General features: G+C 39.7%; 1 protein-coding gene across 1 annotated transcript in view; it reads left to right on the plus strand.

The window, feature by feature from the left end:
- The window catches only part of insyn2ab (inhibitory synaptic factor 2Ab), a 34214-nt gene extending 11990 nt beyond the window's left edge, over window positions 1-22224 (plus strand). The window contains exons 2-3 of the mRNA XM_063006713.1: window positions 9861-9935; window positions 21966-22224. Of these exons, the coding sequence (XP_062862783.1) occupies window positions 9861-9935; window positions 21966-22149 (259 nt within the window). The 3' untranslated portion in view covers window positions 22150-22224. The remainder of the gene's footprint in view (window positions 1-9860; window positions 9936-21965) is intronic.
- Window positions 22225-22669: the final 445 nt, after the last annotated feature.

Genomic DNA, 22669 nt, shown 5'->3' on the forward strand with positions numbered 1-22669 from the left:
CTGCACCGTTGACTTGCCACCACCACATCCAAAAACAGATTAGACTCTATGTACCACTTCCCTAAAAACTACAGCCCTGTCTTTGGGCCAATCCAACTACAGTAACTTTACTCTGTCTGATTCCATATAACACAAAGCCAATTTACAAAAATGTATAAACCCAACCAGTATAAACTCTCAACGATAAACAAATGATTTCATAACTAAATCCATGGCAGAAAGCCATAGCAGGACAACACTAGAATGCCCCCCTTGCCAAGCTCCAAGAATGGTACTTCACACACCTAATGGCAGTAATCCCCCCTATAACCGAGCTGAATGGTACAGCTGCCTCTGTTTGTGTGTCCCAGGATGATAATCAGGTTAAAGAGATGTTTGTAAGTGGATCTCACACAGGGAAAGCATTTAACAGAGATACTCTAATTATTAGCAACTTTTTACACTGTCTTTTATATTTACAGTTTATAGAGGCATGGAGATCTGTATCAGTGCCACACTGATTAACTGATTATAATAATCCATGCCCTGATTAACTAATTATAATAAGAAGAGCCTAAAACACAGAGTAAGGTTGGCTTACTTACATTCTTCCTGTTAGTAATGGTTTAAACATGCCCCCAAAAATATGAACTTAATATGAACTTTTTTTTTTTAATGTATTTTCTCCCTTTTTTGTCTAATTTTTACCCAATTGCGTTATGCTTCCTCTTTACTGGTGCTGACCCCCGCCCTGATTGAGGAGAGCAAACTCACATACGCCCCCACCGACACTTATGCAGTAGCTGACTGCATCTTTTCACCAGCATGTGGCGAGTTCATTTGCGGAGAGACACACCCTGATTGCATTATTCTTCTACTCTGCGCAGACGCCATCAATCAGCCAGCAGAGGTCGTTATGAGGTCCCTATCCAGCTCCCTCCCTGGATGAACAACAGCCAAACGTTGTTCATATAGCCGCACAGCCCAGCCTGATGGCAGAGCTGAGATTCGATACGATGTATTCGAAATCCCAGCTCTGGTGTGCTAGCGTATTTTACCACTGCGCCACCTGAGCGGCATTAAGTTAATTCTTATCTCATAAATGGAACATGAAAGATTCCTTTGCTAAACAGCTAGCAGCTCAAGTGAAGAAAAATGCATTATCTATTGCTGTATTTACCTGGCAATTGCCAGCTGGTGCACCTGAGATTCAGTGCATATGACTTTTCAGTTAAGACTTGAACTGACTGAACTTTGAAGCATTTGTAGAATGCTCGAAACAATATCTCATATTCCTGTCATTTTGCCCAATGGATTTTTTACAGTTGCGGTAGATAATACAATTTTATTTGCAGTGGTGATTTCCAGAGACACTTAATCTGCACTGTATCCACACACAAATTAAATAGCCCAAACAGCTTTCTGATAAGTATCCTGGCTGGCCTATTAGCATGTCAATTATCCTCCAGCCCATTTAAACTGGCAACAGACTGTCTTGAGTTACCCCTGCAGAGATGCCATATTTGAAGGAACCTGGAAGTCTTTTTCTGCCTCCCCATGAGTTCACAGAGTAAACATATATGATGTATTATCTCTTTGGTTGTTGATGATGATGGATTATAGGCAGAGGGTTAGAATTACCCCTCACCACCCACCAAATGTGATTAAATTGTAGGTGGTGGGGATAAAATTGTTGTCATCCAACATGTCATATTGCTGTAAGGAATTATAAACTGTGTGCAACAAAAAGATCACCTTATCAGATGCCAGTGCTCTTTTACAGTCACCAGAGAAAGTAAATTAATGTCAATTAATCCAACTTTGAATCAGTTATTCAAACACTGAATGCTGAATACAGTGAATACAGTAACTGCCAATTTGTACGTAAGGTTTCAGTGCTAGCAGTAATAGCATTTTCAGGAATTAAATAAACTAGGAAATAAACTTAATGATACAAAAGGAACCAAAGTACAGACAGAATATTAGAAAAAGGGTAAGATTTAACTGCAATCAGATTGATGCCCAAGCAGAAGTGTAGCATAACAGACAGAAATGCTTCAAAATATTTTCAGCTTATTTGCATCATCTATGTGGTCTCATCTATGTGGTCCCAGAAATATCATTTATGTGGTCCCAGGAACATCATTTACGTAGTCCCAGGAACATCATCTATGTGGTCCCAGGAACATCATCTATGTGGTCCCAGGAACATCATCTATGTGGTCCCAGGAACATCATCTACGTAGTCCCAGGAACATCATCTATGTGGTCCCAGGAACATCATCTATGTGGTTCCAGGACCATCATCTATGTGGTCCCAGGAACATCATTTATGTGGTCCCAGGAACATCATTTATGTAGTCCCAGGAACATCACCTATGTAGTCCCAGGAACATCATCTATGTGGTCCCAGGAACATCATCTATGTGGTTCCAGGACCATCATCTATGTGGTCCCAGGAACATCATTTATGTGGTCCCAGGAACATCATTTATGTAGTCCCAGGAACATCATCTATGTAGTCCCAGGAACATCATCTATGTGGTCCCAGGAACATCATCTATGTAGTCCCAGGAACATCATCTATGTGGTCCCAGGAACATCATCTACGTAGTCCCAGGAACATCATCTATGTGGTCCCAGGAACATCATCTATGTAGTCCCAGGAACATAATCGATGTGGTCCCAGGAACATCATCTATGTGGTCCCAGGAACATCATTTATGTAGTCCCAGGAACATCATCTATGTGGTCCCAGAAACATCATCTATGTGGTCCCAGGAACATCATCTATGTGGTCTCATCTAAGTGGTCCCAGGAACATCATCTATGTGGTCCCAGGAACATCATCTATGTGGTCTCATCTAAGTGGTCCCAGGAACATCATCTATGTGGTTCCAGGACCATCATCTATGTGGTCCCAGGAACATCATCTATGTGGTCCCAGGAACATCATCTATGTGGTTCCAGGAACATCATCTATGTGGTCCCAGGACCATCATCTATGTGGTCCCAGGAACATCATCTATGTGGTCCCAGGAACATCATCTATGTGGTTCCAGGAACATCATCTATGTGGTCCCAGGACCATCATCTATGTGGTCCCAAAAACATAATCTATGTGGTCCCAGGAACATCATCTATGTGGTCCCAGGACCATCATCTATGTGGTCCCAGGACCATCATCTATGTGGTCCCAGGAACATCATCTATGTGGTCCCAGGAACATCATCTATGTGGTCCCAGGAACATCATCTATGTGGTTCCAGGAACATCATCTATGTGGTCCCAGGAACATCATCTATGTGGTTCCAGGAACATCATTTATGTGGTCCCAGGAACATCATCTATGTGGTCTCATCTATGTGGTCCCAGGAACATCATCTATGTGGTCCCAGGAACATCATCTATGTGGTCCCAGGAACATCATCTATGTGGTCCCAGGAACATCATCTATTTGGTCCCAGGACCATCATCTATGTGGTCCCAGGAACATCATCTATGTGGTCCCAGGAACATCATCTATGTGGTCCCAGGAACATCATCTATGTGGTCTCATCTATGTGGTCCCAGGAACATCATCTATGTGGTCCCAGGAACATCATCTATGTGGTCCCAGGAACATCATCTATGTGGTTCCAGGAACATCATCTATGTGGTCCCAGGACCATCATCTATGTGGTCCCAGGAACATCATCTATGTGGTCCCAGGAACATCATCTATGTGATTCCAGGAACATCATCTATGTGGTTCCAGGAACATCATTTATGTGGTCCCAGGAACATCATCTATGTGGTCTCATCTATGTGGTCCCAGGAACATCATCTATGTGGTCTCAGGAACATCATCTATGTGGTCCCAGGAACATCATCTATGTGGTCCCAGGAACATCATCTATTTGGTCCCAGGACCATCATCTATGTGGTCCCAGGAACATCATCTATGTGGTCCCAGGAACATCATCTATGTGGTCCCAGGAACATCATCTATGTGGTCTCATCTATGTGGTCCCAGGAACATCATCTATGTGGTCCCAGGAACATCATCTATGTGGTCCCAGGAACATCATCTATTTGGTCCCAGGAACATCATCTATGTGGTCTCATCTATGTGGTCCCAGGAACATCATCTATGTGGTTCTAGGAACATCATCAACGCAACTGTATGATGTCCCCAGATGAAGACTAGATGATGTTCCTGGGACCACATAGATGATGTTCCTGGGACCACATAGATGATGTTCCTGGGACTGCATAATATGCTTATATATCTTACTGTGTCATTAAAGCTAAACTGTCAGTTCCAGAACTTTGCTGCTAAGTGAATATAAAATGGACTGATTCTGGGTTAACACAGCGATCCTATATGATGTCTTTAAGTACATTTTAGGCATGATTTTCCTAAAACTGCATAGGTCGGCTGTCTATGCTAGCTATCTAGCTAGGTAATGGGTATGCAAGCTAAAAGATCCAGCAACTGTGTTACTTTCCCCTGGGAATACTTCAAAACCAGTGATTGAAGTGGAGCACAACCCACCATGATACTGACTATGATGAAGCAGTTAATGAAACTGAAAATATTATTTATATTAATGTTATGCCAGATCGGTGTGTGTGTATATATATATATATATATATACACCGATCTGGCATAACATTATGACCACCTCCTTGTTTCTACACTCACTGTACAGTTTATCAGCTCCACTTACCATATAGAAGCACTTTGTAGTTCTACAATTAGTTGATGGCCCTCATCAAAGTCACTCATGTACTACAAGTAACTACCAGCAACCCAACCTTTAATATATCTCACCTACACAGTTGTCACAAAATAGGCATTTCTATGCAAATTTTTGGTTTGTGGTTTGGCTTGTCAGTGTATTGTGAAAGAGCAAGTGCTTGGGCTAAATAAATTTTGTCAAAAAATCTTACAATCACCTTTAGATAATTCTAAAACATTTTATGTGCCTTAAAAAACACAGAATTAAAAATTATGTTTCATATTACATGTCTTTACTACTGCTAACCTCTTAAGAATATGTTTAACTGCATTTCTGTTCCAAAATTAATTCATTTAACATGTTTAACACAAATTTAAAGGGTTTAATGTAATTGAGATTTTTGGAAAATCCAACCCTGTACTGTTGCATACCTTAGGACGTGTTTGCAGGAAGACTGGGACACTTCAACACAGTGCCAAAACGACTTTTAAGTGTTGTGAGAAGGAGTGGCATCATTACAGAGTTGTAAATCATTTACCGTCCCAACATTTCTTTAGAATGTGTTGCAGGCCTGAAATGCAGGAATAGATGTATATTAACAAATGAAATAAAGCTCACATAACATGAAATATCTCTGGTTTACAATGAAATACAATGAAATATAAGTCAAAGTAAATGTAAACACTGTTTTTATTATTTGCATTGTCTACACTTTTCCTGATTAGGGTTGTAAATTTGATAGCTATGATTCACATGAAGGTTAAAAAATATAACCCACACCTACAGAGTTATTTTTCTATTTTGGATCACTGTCCTTCTGCATGACTGATTATGCCTTAGCTTAGACTCACAAACAAACATGACCTTTAGGAATTTTCCGGTGGGTGAAATCCTTTTCTTTTTTAACAACAGCAAGATTTTTGTATCTGACAAAGCACATCACCTCTGCACAATCAAAAGACCAGTGACCTGTATTCTGATATAGTGTTCCTACTCAGTTCATGCTAGATTTGCTTTTGATCCATTTTCAGTTTAAACTGGCTATTTAGATCATTTTAAGTCTCTAATGATCTAACAAAAACAACATGGATGATATCTCTGAGTGCTGCTTTTAATACAGGTGATCATGAAATCCTACTTGCTTAGCTTTTAAAATGGGTGGGTCTCAGTGGCGTAGAATGGTTTCTAACATATTTAAGTGGTCATGACTACTATGTTGCACTGGCAATTGTATTTCAATACATCAAGCCATTACTTGTGCAGTCCCTCTGGGATCAATCTTGGGACCTTTGCTGTTTAACCTACAGTATATATGCTTCCACTTTTTGCTGTAATTATGAGGCATTTGTTTACAGATGACACACAGCAGAATATCTCCTTAGCACCAAATTCTGGCAAGTCTATCAGCTAACTTTTCATCAGCTCACTTCTCAGTGATTTTACATTCTGATACAGTCTATGAATTTGGAGACATCTTTGAAAATGAGCTCAGTATTAAATATTACATTAGTAATATCTGAAAAAATTTGTATTTCCATCTTTGAAATATCATAAAGGTTCAGGACATTTTAACCCCTATTGATAGCCAGATGTGCATGTCTTCGTCACTTCTAGACTTGACTGTTGTAATGCTCTGTTTTATTAGACACCTACAGCAAATTTAGAATGCTGCTGCTATAAATGTTTCTTGCTATTACCAAAACATTCAGAAATATTATCTGCCCACAAAGTTAGATTACAAACAGTAACATACAGGAAAATCCCGGTCATTATATTTAAATTACTTAAATTACTAGGCCTACAAACAGTACATTTAGACATTACAATGGAAATATTGGCATACTAAACAGGCAGTGTGTGTGGTGATGATTTAGATTTGCATTATGTTGCATTATGTTGTGTGGACATTTAGACAACATTGCTATGTAAATACTTGTGTATTTACACATAACAGTTCCCCCCATGGGTGGCTTGGTGGGTAGCACTGTCGCCTCACAGCAAGAAGGTCCTGGGTTCGATCCCCAGGCAGGGCGGTCCGGGTCCTTTTTGTGTGAAGTTTGCATTTTCTCTCCGTGTCTGCGTGGGTTTTCTTCCAGGAGCTACGGTTTCCTCCCACAGTCCAAAAACATGCAGTTACTGGTTACTAAAATATAGCATATTGTACACTTTTATCCAGCTGTTAACAACTTGCAAATATCATTCATATACGATTACAATTGTTTTGGTATACAGTGGTACCTTGTAACTCAACGTCCCCTAAACTCAAAATCTTTTAAACTTAACACCCAACGTTTCCCTTAAACTCAACGTGTTTAGTTTTTTAAGTAATTAATTAATTTAATTTCAAATTAACAATGAACAGCCGCTTTGTTCAGCACTTGGCTTGAGTGGTGTGGTAAAACGTCATCCAAGCGCGAATATGAGATGAAAAGCATCCACATGTATCTGTGTTTAGCTGGATTTTCCTTACTATTTCACTTTTAAACTTGTGTTTTACAGCTTGGGGTGCTGAGAAATTGTGAGAATCAGCTTTTTTTGGAGAGTTTAAAACACTTATTGTTAAAAAAAAGTTTAACGTGGTTTAATGTATTAAAAGAACGACATAGGAACACTAAACCTGTGCTGCTCTAAGTTCTCTCCACTAATTAAATTCCTCAATTGTTGTTTTAATACAATTAGTCATGTTAAGCTTTGTGCACTGGCACACTCCATAGGAAATAACCGTACAGCAGTGCAAAAGCGGTTTTGTCACTTCTTATGTGAATGCGTCTTTACTGAAGGGAATATGATATTTCAAGATCAAGCATCTCCACTATTAAGAAGTGTAAGGAAACAATGAAGAAGTGAAGGTGAAGAGCAGATTTTATTGTATTTTTTTTATTTTTAACTGTTTTTTAATTGTATTTCAGTGTTTTTATATTATATCTGTGTTATTTACAGCATATGTGTCAACGCAACCTCATTATTTCAAATAAGACTAAAATATATACAGTTTTACAAGAACATGTACAATAATAACATTTTGTTATTCGGCTACTTAGTTACGTTAGTTTATAATAATTGTTACATAGCAGGAGCTGAAATGATGACAAATGTTCCTTTATTTAAGCAACAAAGCAATAGTTTTTACTTTTATTAATAAGGTAAATTTAAGTGCTGAGTGAATTTAGCTTTTAGTTAGAAGCGTAATTTAATGCAGTTTGGCTCCTGGATTCCACAAAACCTACAGCAGGAGCCATTATCTTGATTTAAAAAACATAAGAGCTTGACAAGAAGAGAATAATTGCTAATCACTAGAGCCATCAGTGCTCAACATACCCTAGAATCTGAAAGAATCTCAAACAAAAGTCAAAGAGACAAAGTGAGTTGAGTGAATGAGAAACCCAGCTTACAGTGTTTTAAATAAACACGTTTTGCAACAATATAAATACTGTATACAGTATTAAAAATACATACACACAATTTCTATAAATAATGTATTTTGAATGAAAGAGTGCAGTACATTAACTGTAGAAGCAGCAGTATTACTGGGACACAATACTGCATTTTTCATCCTGGCAGTGTAAAAGCGCCAACATGTTTGCATGTGTACCAGAACCAAAAGCAAAATGTTGTGTTTCTTAACATCTACAAACTAATACTTATTCAATGACACTACATCGACTTCATTTGCTCTGATATCTTAATAAAATATCTGACAAGATAATATATGGTCAGTGGTTCATGTGGTTTACCTTTTCTATTGACTGTCAAGTTTAAGGGGGTGAAAAGCATGTATAAAACGATGGCTGCCATTAGTAACTGTATACCTTTCTGTATACTCATAAACATGCCAATAGGTATACAATCATCCTTTCAATCACCCATAACATTAAAACCATCTCCTTGTTTCTACACTCATTGTCCATTTTATCAGCTCCACTTACCATATACAGTAGAAGTACTTTGTAGTTCTACAATTACTGACTAGTCAATCTGTTTCTCTACATACTTTTTTAACCCCCTTTAATGATGTTCTTCAATGGTCAGGACCACCACAGAGCAGGTATTATTTAAGTGGTGGATCATTCTTAGCACTTTAGTGACACTGACATGGTGGTGGTGTGTTAGTGTGTGTTGTGCTGGTATGAGTGGATCAGACACAGCAGCGCTGCTGGAGTTTTTAAATACCGTGTCCACTCACTGTCCATTCTATTAGACACTCCTACCTAGTTGGTCTGCCTTGATGTAAAGTCAGAGACGATCGCTCATCTATTGCTGCTGTTTGAGTTGGTCATCTTCTAGACCTTCATCAGTGGTCACAGGACGCTGTCCACACAGCGCTGTTGGCTGGATATATTTTTGTTTGGTGAACTATTCTCAGTCCAGCAGTGACAGTGAGGTGTTTAAAAACTCCAGCAGCATTGCTGTGTCTTATCCACTCATACCAGCACAACACACACTAACACACCACCACCATGTCAGTTTCACTGCAGTGCTGAGAATGATTCACCACCCAAATAATCCCTGCTCTGTAGTGGTCCTGGGAGAGTCCTGACCATTGAAGAACAGAATGAAAGGAGCTAACAAAGCATGCAGAGAAACAGATGGACTACAGTCAGTAATTGTAGAACTACAAAGTGCTCCTATATGGTAAGTGGAGCTGATAAAATGGACAGTGAGTGTAGAAACAAGGAGGTGGTTTTAATGTTATGGCTGATTGGTGTATATACATTGTGCACAGGTGCTCGGAGTATAATGTACGCTGTATGTTGTATGCACATCAGAGAATTTGTGCCTGTGTATCTTGCAGCTTAATATTAAAACAAATCTAGTCCTGGGTGCAGAATATCTGGGCGCAGAATATCAATAACCACAACTATGTTACAGGGCACTGAAAAAAAGAAGTGATCCATTACACTTGCATGACATGAATGACTTTTGGCTGTTGAGTGTGATTATTTGCACAGCACCACACATACAATACATTAAATCATGACAACTTGGCCAGGCTGATAAAAACCAGACTGTCATATACATGCCATATCAGTAGTTATAGCCAGAAGACATGCATGCCAACATTTTACATCATTGTACAGATGTTTAATTCTGATATCTATCAGTTATGGGTACAGAGTTGAAATAAGGCCATTTACATGGTTTCTGTTTCCTTTGCAGCAGACTATCATACCGTACAGGACAGGATACAGCCAACTGTGACACATGCCGCAACAGTGCCTGCATCATCTACAGGTAAGATACACAGGACTGGTTCGGTATTATGCATTCATTTACTGCCTTTAAACAATAATGAAGAAATAAAGAAAAATAATGTGCTTATACAAACAAAGGTGCTCAAGTTAATGCAGTCATTTGTCATCAGTGATAACAATCTGGGATTTGTTTGGCCTTATCCTTGATGTTTGAGAGATACGGGCATTGTCTCCCCCTCCACCCTCAAGGGGTGTTGTTTTGGCAGTGAGCTTTGCGTGCATTATCTTGCTGTTTAAAAGGAGCTGTTTTTGTCCAAAATCAATCTGTATTGTTTGCTATTAATTGAAATTAATCTTGACCAGTCTTTTCTGCTGACAAGCATAAGCATCTCCATAAAAAATAACCATCATATGATGTTCTACCTTTGTCTGGACACTCTTTTAAGTAATGCTTTGAAAAATCATTTAGTAAAGGCGTCTTTTTCATAAGACCAGCTTTTTATTTACTATCCTCAATATGATTCAGCCATAACATTAAAACCACCTCCTTGTCTCTACACTCACTGTCCATTTTATCAGCTCCACTTACCATATAGACAATTACTCCATCTGTTTCTCTACATACCTCTTAGCCTGTTTTCATGTTGTTCTTCAATGGTCAGGACCCTCACAGGACCACCACAGAGCAGGTATTATTTAGGTGGTGGATCATTCACAGCACTGCAGTGACTGACATGGTGGTGGTGTGTTAGTGTGTGTTGTGCTAGTATGAGTGGATCAGACACAGCAGCGCTGCTGGAGTTTTTAAATACCGTGTCCACTCACTATTAGACACTCCTACCTAGTTGGTTCACTTTGTAGATGTAAAGTCAGAGACGATCGCTCATCTATTGCTGCTTTTTGAGTCGGTCATCTTCTAGACTTTCATCAGTCGTCACAGGACGCTGCCCATGGAGTGCTGTTGGCTGGATATATTTTTGTCCCACTATGTCACTGCAGTGCTGAGAATGATCCACCACCCAAATAATACCTACTCTGTAGTGGTCCTGGGAGAGTCCTGACCATTGAAGAGCAGCATGAAAGGAGCTAACAAAGCATGCAGAGAAACAGATGGACTACAGTCAGTAATTGTAGAACTACAAAGTGCTTCTATATGGTAAGTGGAGCTGATAAAATGGACAGTGAGTGTAGAAACAAGGAGGTGGTTTTAATGTTATGGCTGATCAGCGTACGTATATTTTCCTTACTTCTGTGATGGATTGAACTGAGCTCTAAGGTTTACGCACACACATGTACACACATCTCCTCCCACACTTGGCTTGGGGCAACACTGAGAAAGTCCCAGAGGTTCTCAGTTAGATTCACATCTGGAGAACGTTCGGGATAGTCAATGGCATCAATGTCTTTATCATCCAGAAACTACCTACACACTCTGGCCACATAAGACCAAGCATCCTGTACTCAGGAACTCGGGGACCACTGCATCAGAGTAAGTTCTTACAATGGCTCTGAGGATTTAATCCTAAGACCTAATATCAATAAGTGTACCATTGGCTATACTATGTAAAGGCAACCCTCCAAGGATAAGCATCACAGGCCAGCACTGACCCACCACCAAACCGGTCATGCTGGATGATGTTGCAAGCAGTCTAACATTCATCAAAGCAATTCCAGACTCCTTCATGTCTGTCATGTTCTCAGTGTGAACCTGCTTTCATCTGTAAAGACAACGGAGGATAAATGACCTGCCATTCTGGTGTTTTCTGGTGAATGCTTATTGAGCTGTATATTGCAGAGGTGAACACGGGTCACACTAGATGATGCTGGGCCCTTATGCCACCTAATGGAGTCTGTTTTTGACAGTTTGGTCAGAAACATGTGCACCAGTAGCCTGTTGGATGTCATTTTTATGGCTCTGACCGGGCTCCTCTCATTCCTCCTTCCACAAAGGAGCAGATAACTGGTCCTGCTGCTGAGTTGATGCCTTCCTTGTGTAATGGCCAGTGTCGTGGTATCTCCTGGATGAGTCGTTGATTTGTTTTTGGTGATATTTTGGCAGGCTGGCCAGTCCTGGGAAGGTTCATCAGTGTTTCAGGTTTTCTCCATTTGTGAATAAAGACTTTGTAACCATTCCCAGACTAACAGTTTTTAATGACTTTGTGTCACATCTGTATTTGAATTTTGTTTTAAGACCTTCAAGTCTGCTTCACAGAACAAAGGTTCATGGTGGGCTTTGAAGTGACAAACTTTGGATTGCCTATTCAATACTTTAATGTATTTGCTATGTAATGTATTGGGGGGGGGGGGCTTAATAGGTGGTGGGTTGGAGTGAATATAGGGTAGATGAACAGGGTGGAAATATGGATGGGGAAAGGTGGTGGGATAGATGGAAGGGAATAATTGGATGGAGGGATGGACAGATAGATCTGGATTGCTAGAGACACATGTGGGTGGCCAAAGTGGAAGTGTTTTTTTAGCATGTCCAATTTTTACCCAATTGCATTATGCTTCCTCTCTACTGGTGCTGACCCCCGCCCCTGATTGAGGAGAGCGAACTGACAAATGTCCCCTCCGATACGTGAGCAGTAGCCGACTGCATCTTTTCACCTGCACCAACCAAGTTAATATGCGAAACAGCCCTGTGCACGGGGAGCCACACCCTGATCAACACATTATTCCTTTACTCTGTGCAGACGCCATCAACCAGCCAGCAGAGGTCGTAATTGCTTCAGTTATGAGGTCCCTCTCAGGCTCCCTAACCCTGTATGAACAACAGCCAACGTTGTTCATATAGCTGGCCAGCCCAGCCGGATGGCAGAGCTGAGATTCGATACGATGTATTTAAAATCCCAGCTCTGGTGTGCTAGCATATTTTACCGCTGCGCCACCTGAGCAGCCTTGAAGTGTGGTATTTGGTATTTATTAGAGTCCTAAATGGCAGTCTGGAGATTAATTTTCTTTTGTGATTTTAGTGCAGATGCTTCATTCATGGATGACGGGCTCTAATCTGGTGGCAACGTAAAGCTCACTTGAACATGTTACCATTTCTAACTCATGGCAGACCTGTTTTTTTGTGTCATTTGAATTGCCTCTGATTTCACAGACAATTTTTTTGTTTTCTTTTTGACCTTGGCAAGAGATGCCTTTTGTTATTGATGCAGTAAAACTAGCCATATATGAGCATAGTGAAATCAATTATATAAAGACTGTGAAGTATATAGGGAGCAAGGGTTTTAAAGACATGGCTTGACAAATTGTGTGGAAATCCTCTAGCCCGAGTAGATCCCTGATTCATTTATCAATTCATTTTCACTGCACTGAGATGCCAGTTGCAACTTTAGTGCCTTCCCATTTTTCTTACTTAATCTGCACAACTACAAATACTTTAAAATATTATAAAAAGCCTTTCCAGTAAGTGAAACAGTGCAGAAATGGATGGAGGAACCAAAGCTCCTGGAGGAAACCCACGCAGACACAGGGAAACCAAGGAAAGCCCCGCACAGAAAGGACCCCGGACCGCCCCCCCGGGGATCAAACCCAGGACCTTCTTGCTGTGAGGCGACAGTGCTACCCACCAAGCAACCGTACCACCCGAGTTGTCCTTCTAAAAGCAAATAGTAGCATAAAATCATTAAGAACCAAAAAAGGGGAGAAAAAACTTTCCCCTGTGATTCTTTGTAGTGTAATTGCTTTTATGTGTAATGCAGAGCCAGAGGCCATTCTGTCTGCCACACGGAACATTGGATTTGCATCATTAAGTAATTCCAGTCTGTCCCAAAGTGTGTAAGAGTGTGTGTCTGTGTGTGTATGTATACAGCATTGTACAAAACTGAAAACCACTGGAGGTTCCTGTTAAAGAATCTTTTATTTCAAATAGATGATATTATTTCAGCCTTCCAAGGCTAGCATAGTTATTATTAATCGTGTTTATAAAACACAGTAGTATATAGAGTTACATTTCTTTGTTTTGTGTTGATTTTAATCATTTAAAAGTTTAACATGATTATATGTTTAACTAAACCCTGAGCTAACAGACAGGAGCTAACAGACCAAGTCAAAATCATGCTCGACTTGATCCTCCACCCAGAACTCAAGGAAGACAAGCATCAAGGCTCTTACCTGTACTTGCACCCAAGTGGTGGAACAACCTTCTCGTCTGTCTGTCTGGATAAGAGCATCTGCTAAATGCCGTAATTGTAAATGTTATTGTAATTGTATTCCTGTAATTTCTATCCTGCTTAAACTAATAAAGAACTTTCCAAGCAACTTCATTCTGCCCTTTTTCTCATTTTAGTTTGATTTGAATAAAAAAATAATGGCAGTGTGGGATATAACACTCTATAAATTATCCAAATGATTTTTCACAGTTTTAGAAGTTCTCAAGTGCAGCTGGGCGCCAGAGATCACTTGAACACTAGGCTGCAGTCAGCACTAACAAGCTTTGCTGACTCACTGAACCAATCTAAATCTAAATAAAGTGAAGAAAGAGAAAAGAGAGCATGATGTCTGATTGCTCTGCTCTGTTCCTAAATTGTCTAGAGAACACAGCCTGGCAGAGTCAATGGTTGAACGTGTGATTCCTCCGTTACCCTGAAGTGCCAATCAGCTGAACGACGTAGTCAGCTATGCTTGTGCCTTTCTTTCTAGTGAGCAATCCTCAGTTTCTGAAATCCAGACATTTCCAAGATACTTGAGAGTAGACACTGATAGCACACGACAGGAGGAGGACAGTATTTTGTGTTGGAGAGCAGCAATGATAGTCATGTCTTACATCTTCAAAAGAAAGCCACATAATAAAGCACTGGCTGACATATATGATCTGAACAATTTCTGACTTACACTGACAGCTGATGATGAAGCTGAGCCACTAAGCTTCAGACAAAAATTCCTAAATATTTTTTTATCCTATTTGGGCCTGTTTACACTTGCAGTTAAAACTTAAATTTGACTATTTTAGAAATTGCTGCTATATCCCACACACTAAAACCAAGACGTGTGTGGGATGTCCTGTTATACACTGATCAGCCATAACATTAAAACCAGCTCCTTGTTTCTACACTCACTGTCCATTTTATCAGCGCCACTTACCATATAGAAGCACTTTGTAGATCTACAATTACTGACTGTAGTCCATCTGTTTCTCTACATGCTTTGTTAGCCCCCTTTTATGCTGTTCTTCAATGGTCAGGACTCTCCCAGGACCACCACAGAGCAGGTATTATTTGGGTGGTGGATCATTCTCAGCACTGCAGTGACACTGACATGGTGGTGGTGTGTTAGTGTGTTGTGCTGGTATGAGTGGATCAGACACAGCAGCACTGATGGAGTTTTTAAACACCTCACTGTCACTGCTGGACTGAGAATAGTCCACCAACCAAAAAAATATCCAGCCAACAGCGCCCCGTAGGCAGCGTCCTGTGACCACTGATGAAGGTCTAGAAGATGATCAACTCAAACAGCAGCAATAGATGAGCGATCATCTCTGACTTTACATCTACAAGGTGGACCAACTAGGTAGGAGTGTCTAATAGACTACACAGTAAGTGGACACGGTATTTAAAAACTCCAGAAGTGCTGCTGTGTCTGATCCACTCATACCAGTACAACACACACTAACACACCACCACCATGTCAGTGTCACTGCAGTGCTGAGAATGATCCACCACCTAAATAATACCTGCTCTGTAGTGGTCCTGTGGTGGTCCTGACCATTGAAGAACAGCATGAAAGCAGGCTAAAAAAGTATGTAGAGAAACAGATGGACTACAGTCAGTAATTGTAGAACTACAAAGTCCTTCTATATGGTAAGTGGAGCTGATAAAATTGACAGTGAGTGTAGAAACAAGGAGGTGGTTTTAATGTTATGGCTGATCAGTGTATAACAGGACTTCCATTGCAAATGCATGAATGTGTACAATTTGTTAGACTACTGTAAACTACCTAACATACTACTAAGGGCTTAAAGTAAAGTAGAGCATATACAATATCAATCAGGCTTGGTCTAACGTTGTGTTAAAAAGCAGGAGTCTAATCAAAACTATTGTTCAAATATTAATGGCAGCACACAGAGTTAGTCTCTTCTGTCTTTCAGTTGTAAAATATTTGAGAGAATAGTCATGTCAGCCAAAGCAGCAGAGCGTATAATTGTGAGAGACCTGAGGTTACTTGTATTCAGTGTTAACAACTAAAGGAGTTTTATGGATCCATAACTATGCTGTCAGTCAAAGTAAAGTAATATGAACTGGAATATTACATCCTGTATGGTTTAGAAAGGAAACGTGATCCCTGGGTTAAATATTACTGATGCAATGTAGCTCATTTTAATAATGAAGCTTCAGAGCAGCTGAATGACAACTCAGCAACATTCCCCCATCCCTCCATCCATAACACTGGACAACAATTTTTTGCCAAAGTTCTGTTACCTTGAATTTTTTTGGTGATTGTGACAGACCCATTTGATCTGAACACAAATGTAGTTTCTGATTGTCTGTATCACATAGAAATTTTGAGAAACATGAGATTAACTTTACTGATTATAACACATTTAAATCTTATACGTGTCATTAGTTCAACTGAGATAAAAGTGTTTTGCTGCTGATTTTCGTTTCTACTCAACATCTGGTGCATCTCGTATTAGTGTCCAGCAATAGTCAGCCAGCACTGACGGATTCCAGTGGCCTTGGTAACATTTTTCCATTGTGGCAATGTCTTGGTGAAAGCATTCGCCATGCTCATCACTTACTGCACCAAGATTAGGGAAGAAATGCAGGAAATGAATTTTCAGTGACATTGCACTTCATCACTTTGTAAGCTTGAAGAAGGTTGTCACCCAGCTTGATGAAGTTTGGCGCTCGATAGTTGCAAAAAAAAATTTTTCAACAACATCCTGGAATGATTTCCAAGTGATTTTCTCAGGTCTCACCACCAGCTCTTTGAACTGATCATTCATGATGTGTTGCATTTGTGGACCAACAGAAATGCCTTCACTAATCATAGTATCAGTTATTCTTGCGAACTCTTCTTGCTTTTTATTTGTTCGTTGCCTTTATAACATTTTTCATCAGCCCGAGTTTTAAGTGAAGTGAATATCTTTTTTTTTTTGGGTCCACAAGTGGTTTATGTGCAATATTGTTCTGCCCTGGGGTCAAATTCTGATGAATTGGCCAGTTATTTTTAGTGTAATATGATTCTTCTTATGACTGTCCCAATTGCAAATGAAGCAGCAATACTTGGTATATCTGAGCTGCAATCCAAGAAGCAGTGCCACTCTAAATCTCCAGCTGTTTCAGTTGTAGTTGCTGTACTTGATGTGTTTCAACAACAGTTCCATGTTCTGGTATGTTTCCTTCATGTGTAAAGCATACCAACAGGTACTGAAGGATAGACATTGTCACTGTATAACAAGACAGCCTTGAGGCATGAATCAATAAAATGGTACGTGATAGGAAAAATTTGAGGTGATTTTTGTTATCAGCAGCTCAAAATACCTAAGACACACCCAAAAGTGTTCAAGAAACAAAATCTCTGTTGACCAGTGTAATGAAAGTCTTTGAAGTCTTATTTTTATTGGTCACCCATATAGAGTTGGAGATGGTGTTTGTGCAGAGACGTTAATTGTTCAGACCCACTATTGATTAATTGCTCAGCAATATACAGTACTACTACTAATTTACCCTCCATCTGTAAGAACCTAGAATTGTTGAAGTTTTGCAAGTTTTGTGTGTTGGTGGCATCAATTTCCAAACTTGTTTATATTTAACAAGTAGAAATAAGTTTGTCACCAAAAATCTTTTCTTTCTTATTTTGTATGTTAAATAAAGATTCAAATGACAGATTACAGATTTCAATTTTTTACATATTACAGATTTTAGTTTTTTATTGAACTTTAGGCAGTGTCCCATCTTTTTCACTATATATATTATACAGTGGAACCTTGATTTAATGAACTAAAAGGGGGGAGCACTAGTCCGTAAATATGCGATTGTCTGAAACAGTGAGGTTTTTTTCCAGGGGGTGCGAATATATGAAAACACTAAGGTCCACAAAAGTGCTTAACATGCACATATGATAAACAGTAAAATGAACAATGTAAATACAGCAGATACGTAAATATGCAATTATTATTATATCTATTATGCTATGAGTCTGAAGCACTGCTGGTGGCTACTGAAGCAGTGCTGGTGCAAAACTAAGCACTAGAACTTGCATTAAGCATAGAACACAGAGAAAAAAGGCAAGAACAAAGCGAGCCTCCCGACAAAATAAAGCCTTGTAGCCTCTTGGGGCCTTGCAGTGTTAACCTGGCTGTGTGAGGCTTAAACCAGTGACCTACTCATAACACATCCCATAACAATAAACTCCATGTAATTAACTCAAAACTCCAGCTCATTTTTAATAAACAGACATAATTGATGATGACGACGATGATGTACTGATATTTATTTTGTTATGTATATTTGGAATCTAATAAACTGTGCAGAGGGAGATATGAACAGCACAGCTCCTCCATTTCCAGGAATGTTTATTGATGAGTCACATCATAGCGGATATGGATGCTAGCAGGATGATTTTAATTTAGATCAGATTAAGGGCAAAGCAAACTGCAAATATGAGCTTTAAACTGTTGTAGTCATTTTAGATGACATCAGACTGAGATTAGCACTCCAAGACAAAGAATGTGTCGGTTGGCTTACAACAAAACACACACATGCATTTACTAATTTGATTCCTAATCACTTAAGTCTATTTGTACTTAGGAATTCCATTTTGAGATCATTTTTAAAGAACAAGTTGTTGCAAGACATTCCAGAAAGATTTTGTACAGTCTTTTGTGTAGCTCCCACTCTGCAACACTTTAATCTTATGATTGTAAATGGAAAATAAATTTTTATTAAAGGCTGTATACCAAATTCAATGCTGCACACAAACTAGTTATTGAAATAGTTATAGCTATTGCTGAGCTTTGCATAACCACAAAAATCCAGTGGGACCAGCAGGTCCTGACACAACAGCTTGTGGCTGAGGGTGGAGGACTTAATTTAAATCTTAAAGTAGTTATTGGCATCCTGCAACCTTCAGTATATTTGCAGCTGTGCACATGTGGAATGTTAAAATCTGATAGGATTGTAAAAAAAAAAAAAAAAAAAAAAAAAAAAAAAAAAAAAAAAAAATTGAACACAGATGGACTTAAATAGAAGCATATATTCTGCTCTCTACCTTAAAAAGTCTGATGATCCAGTTCTAGTTATTAGGAGGAGTTGATTGCAAATTTGGTTACTAATGGTGGCACAACCGGTTATTAAGTTTAAAGGGGCAATTATTTTATTACATGAATTATTTGTGTTGCATTTTAGTAATATTAAAGTACAAAATTATTTATTGTATTTATTAATTCACATTTACGACATTTAGCGGACGCTTTTTATCCAAAGCGACTTACAGCTGTGACAGTATACAATCTAAGCAATTGAGGATTAATGGTCTTGCTTAAGGGCCCAAAAGTGGCAACCTGGCAGTGGTGAGGTTTGAACCTGCAACCTTCTGATTACTGGACCAGTACCTTAACCACTAAGCTACAACTGCCTATTAATGATTTATTGTATATTGTTACATTACTTATGAGAACCTGATGTGACAAATATGCAAAATCAACGCACACGAACATCCATTTGTGTGAAATAACCACTCTATCCACTCTAAAAGCTCCACATGTATCGGTGTTTAGCTGTATTTACTTCACGTGTGGTGATTATACAGCTCGGGGGGTTCTGAATCCGCTTCTCGGGAGAGTCGTGACTTAATGTACTAAAAGTACGACAGAGAAACACTAAATTTCTAAATATTACTGGTTATAGGTGCTCAGTACTGCACAATTTCTTTTTTTTGTTCATATTTTTGTTTATGCATTTTCTCCCCTTTTTCTCCCTTTTAGGGCGTCCAATTGCCCGATTGCGTCATGCTTCCTCTCCACCAATGCCAATCCCTTCTCTGATTGAGGAGAATGAAGCTAACCCACGCCCCCCCTCCGACACATGGGCAGCATGCCGTATGCAATATTACCTACACTTTGACGAGTGCAGTGCAGCTCAGCGTCGTGTACGGAGAGACACACCCTGAGAGCACTCTTTTCTCATCTCTGTGCAGGCACCATCAATCAGCCAGCAGAGGGCGTAATTGCACCAGTCATAGGAGAGAAACCCCATCCGGCTTAGTCCCGCACATATCTGAACAACAGGCCAATCGTTGTTCATGTGGCCGCTCAGCCTAGCCGGCATGCATAGCTGAGATTCAATACGATGTATTTGAGATCCCAGCTCTGGTTCCAGCGTGTGTCATTGTTTTAGTACAACAAGCCACGTTGCGCTTTATTTCTGTGTTTTTCGTACTGTCTGGGTCGCTTTTACCACATCATATCACAAACTGCCTCAAAATTTAATTAAGTGAACTTTAAAAGATGAGAGGGCACACTATACATAAATAAAAATATATTATATATTATTTTAATATAAATTATTTCAGCCACATCCATTGCAAGCAAGTATAAAAAAAATACATGTAAAATGAATTCTATGCATCCAACTTTGTAGCAATAGTTTAATGACGTCCCATTCCTTTTTCAATTTAATGTATGTCCCTTTGCACAAAGTAAGATTCAAAAAGACATGGATTGAGATGTGGAGAAACTCAAGTTGCCTGAACAGTGCTCTACTCTCAGCCCCAATGCCCAGGGATGTGATAGATTGGTTTTCAGCTTCCACACAAAAGGCATGGCATTTTCTCCTAGGATTTATTTACTTGATTGAGTCTATCTTGCCCTCCATACGCTAAAGGTTTACAGTGCCAGAGGAAGCAAAGCAGCCCCAGAGCATCACCAATCATCACTGTAGGCAGTGGATGCTTCACTCTCCCACCTCTAGATGTCCTGCTGATCCATTTGCCTGAAAAGGTGTAGTTTAGTGTCATTTCTGTATGGAACAGAATCCCAAAATGTATGTGGCTTCTTTCTATGGTTTTGCTCATATTGTAGCTGACTCTCCTTGTGCGTTTTGCTTCCAACTGTATCTGTCATTAAAGGTAACATTCACTGTCATTGCTTTTTGTGTCCTTTTTTGTGTTTGTGCAAGGCAATTACACCAATCAGCCATAACATTAAAACCACCTCCTTGTTTCTTCACTCACTGTCCATTTTATCAGCTCCACTTACCATACAGAAGCACTTTATGGTTCTACATATTCTGACTGTAGTCCATCTGTTTATCTACATGCTTTGTTAGCTCCCTTTCATGCTGTTCTTCAATGGTCAGGACTCTCCTAGGACCACCACAGAGCAGGTATTATTTGGGTGGTGGATCATTCCCAGCACTGCAGTGACACTGACATGGTGGTGGTGTGTTAGTGTGTGTTGTGCTGGTATGAGTGGATCAGACACAGCAGCGCTGATGGAGTTTTTAAACACCTCACTGTCCCTGCTGGACTGAGAATAGTCCACCAACCTAAAATATCCAGCCAACAGTGCCCTGTGGCTACTGATGAAGGTCTAGAAGATGACCAACTCAAACAGCATCAAAAGATGAGCTACAAGGTGGACCAACTAAGTAGGAGTGTCTAATAGAGTGGACAGTGAGTGGACACGGTGCTTAAAAACTCCAGCAGCGCTGCTGTGTCTGATCCACTTATACCAGCACAACACACACTAACACACCACCACCATGTCATTGTCACAGCAGTGCTGAGAATGATCCACCACCTAAATAATACCTGCTCTGTGGGGGTCCTGTGGGGGTCCTGACCATTGAAGAACAGGGTGAAAGCAGGCTAAAAAGGTGAAACAGATGGACTACCGTCAGTAATTGTAGAACTACAAAGTGCTTTTATATGGTAAGGTGGTTTTAATGTTAACTCTACTGTCAATAAACCCCTAGGTAGTCCAGGTATTTAATGCGTTTTATCTGAAGCCCTTGATTAGTTGCATTAAGTGTGCTTAAGACAACACCTGATTTACAAATATATACTCTTATGTGGGATTCTATTCTATAACATGAATGAACTGTATATATTTTTTTCTCTTTAGTGTGGAGCTGGACTTTAAGCTGCAAGAGGATAAATTACAACCCTTGATAAAAAGACTGTGTCCAACAATGGACCTGCCCTACCAGTCCCTGCCTTACACACATGAAGTGTATACTTCCACCCCCAAACGCAAGTCCAAAATGGAGGCCAAGAAGCATGCACGCTGGAAACTCTGGTTCCTTTGATTCAGCACTTCCTGTGCAGCTCTCCTGAATCCGGCATCCATGTGGCATCAGGCATCAGCCAACAGCATTTGGAGATCAAGCTGTCAAACTCTGCTCTGACTAACAGATCACATGAAACTGTGTTATCCACCGATGTAGGATTGTAGCATTCGGGGCTGCATTCAGCAAATGGATTTTGATAAAACAGCATCAGTAACTTTTGTTTTCATTTTCTGATTAATCAGGAGTGTGGGAACTTCTGTTTTGTTAACCAATAAGGATTCCTTGTGATGATGTTTAATTAGCAAGGTAAGAACTTTTTTAAATGATTGGACTCATGGTATTTGTTTTACAACCCCAAATCAGAAAAAGTTGGGACAGTATGGAAAATGCAGATGAAATAAAAATGCAGTGTTCCTTACATTTACTTTGACTTTTATTTGATTGCAGACAGTTTAAACCTGAGATATTTCATGTTTTATCTGCTCAACTTCATTTCATTTGTTAATATACCTCCATTCCTGCATTTCAGGCCTACAAC

This window comes from Trichomycterus rosablanca, chromosome 13 (assembly GCF_030014385.1).
Source record: "Trichomycterus rosablanca isolate fTriRos1 chromosome 13, fTriRos1.hap1, whole genome shotgun sequence".
NCBI lineage: Eukaryota > Metazoa > Chordata > Actinopteri > Siluriformes > Trichomycteridae > Trichomycterus > Trichomycterus rosablanca.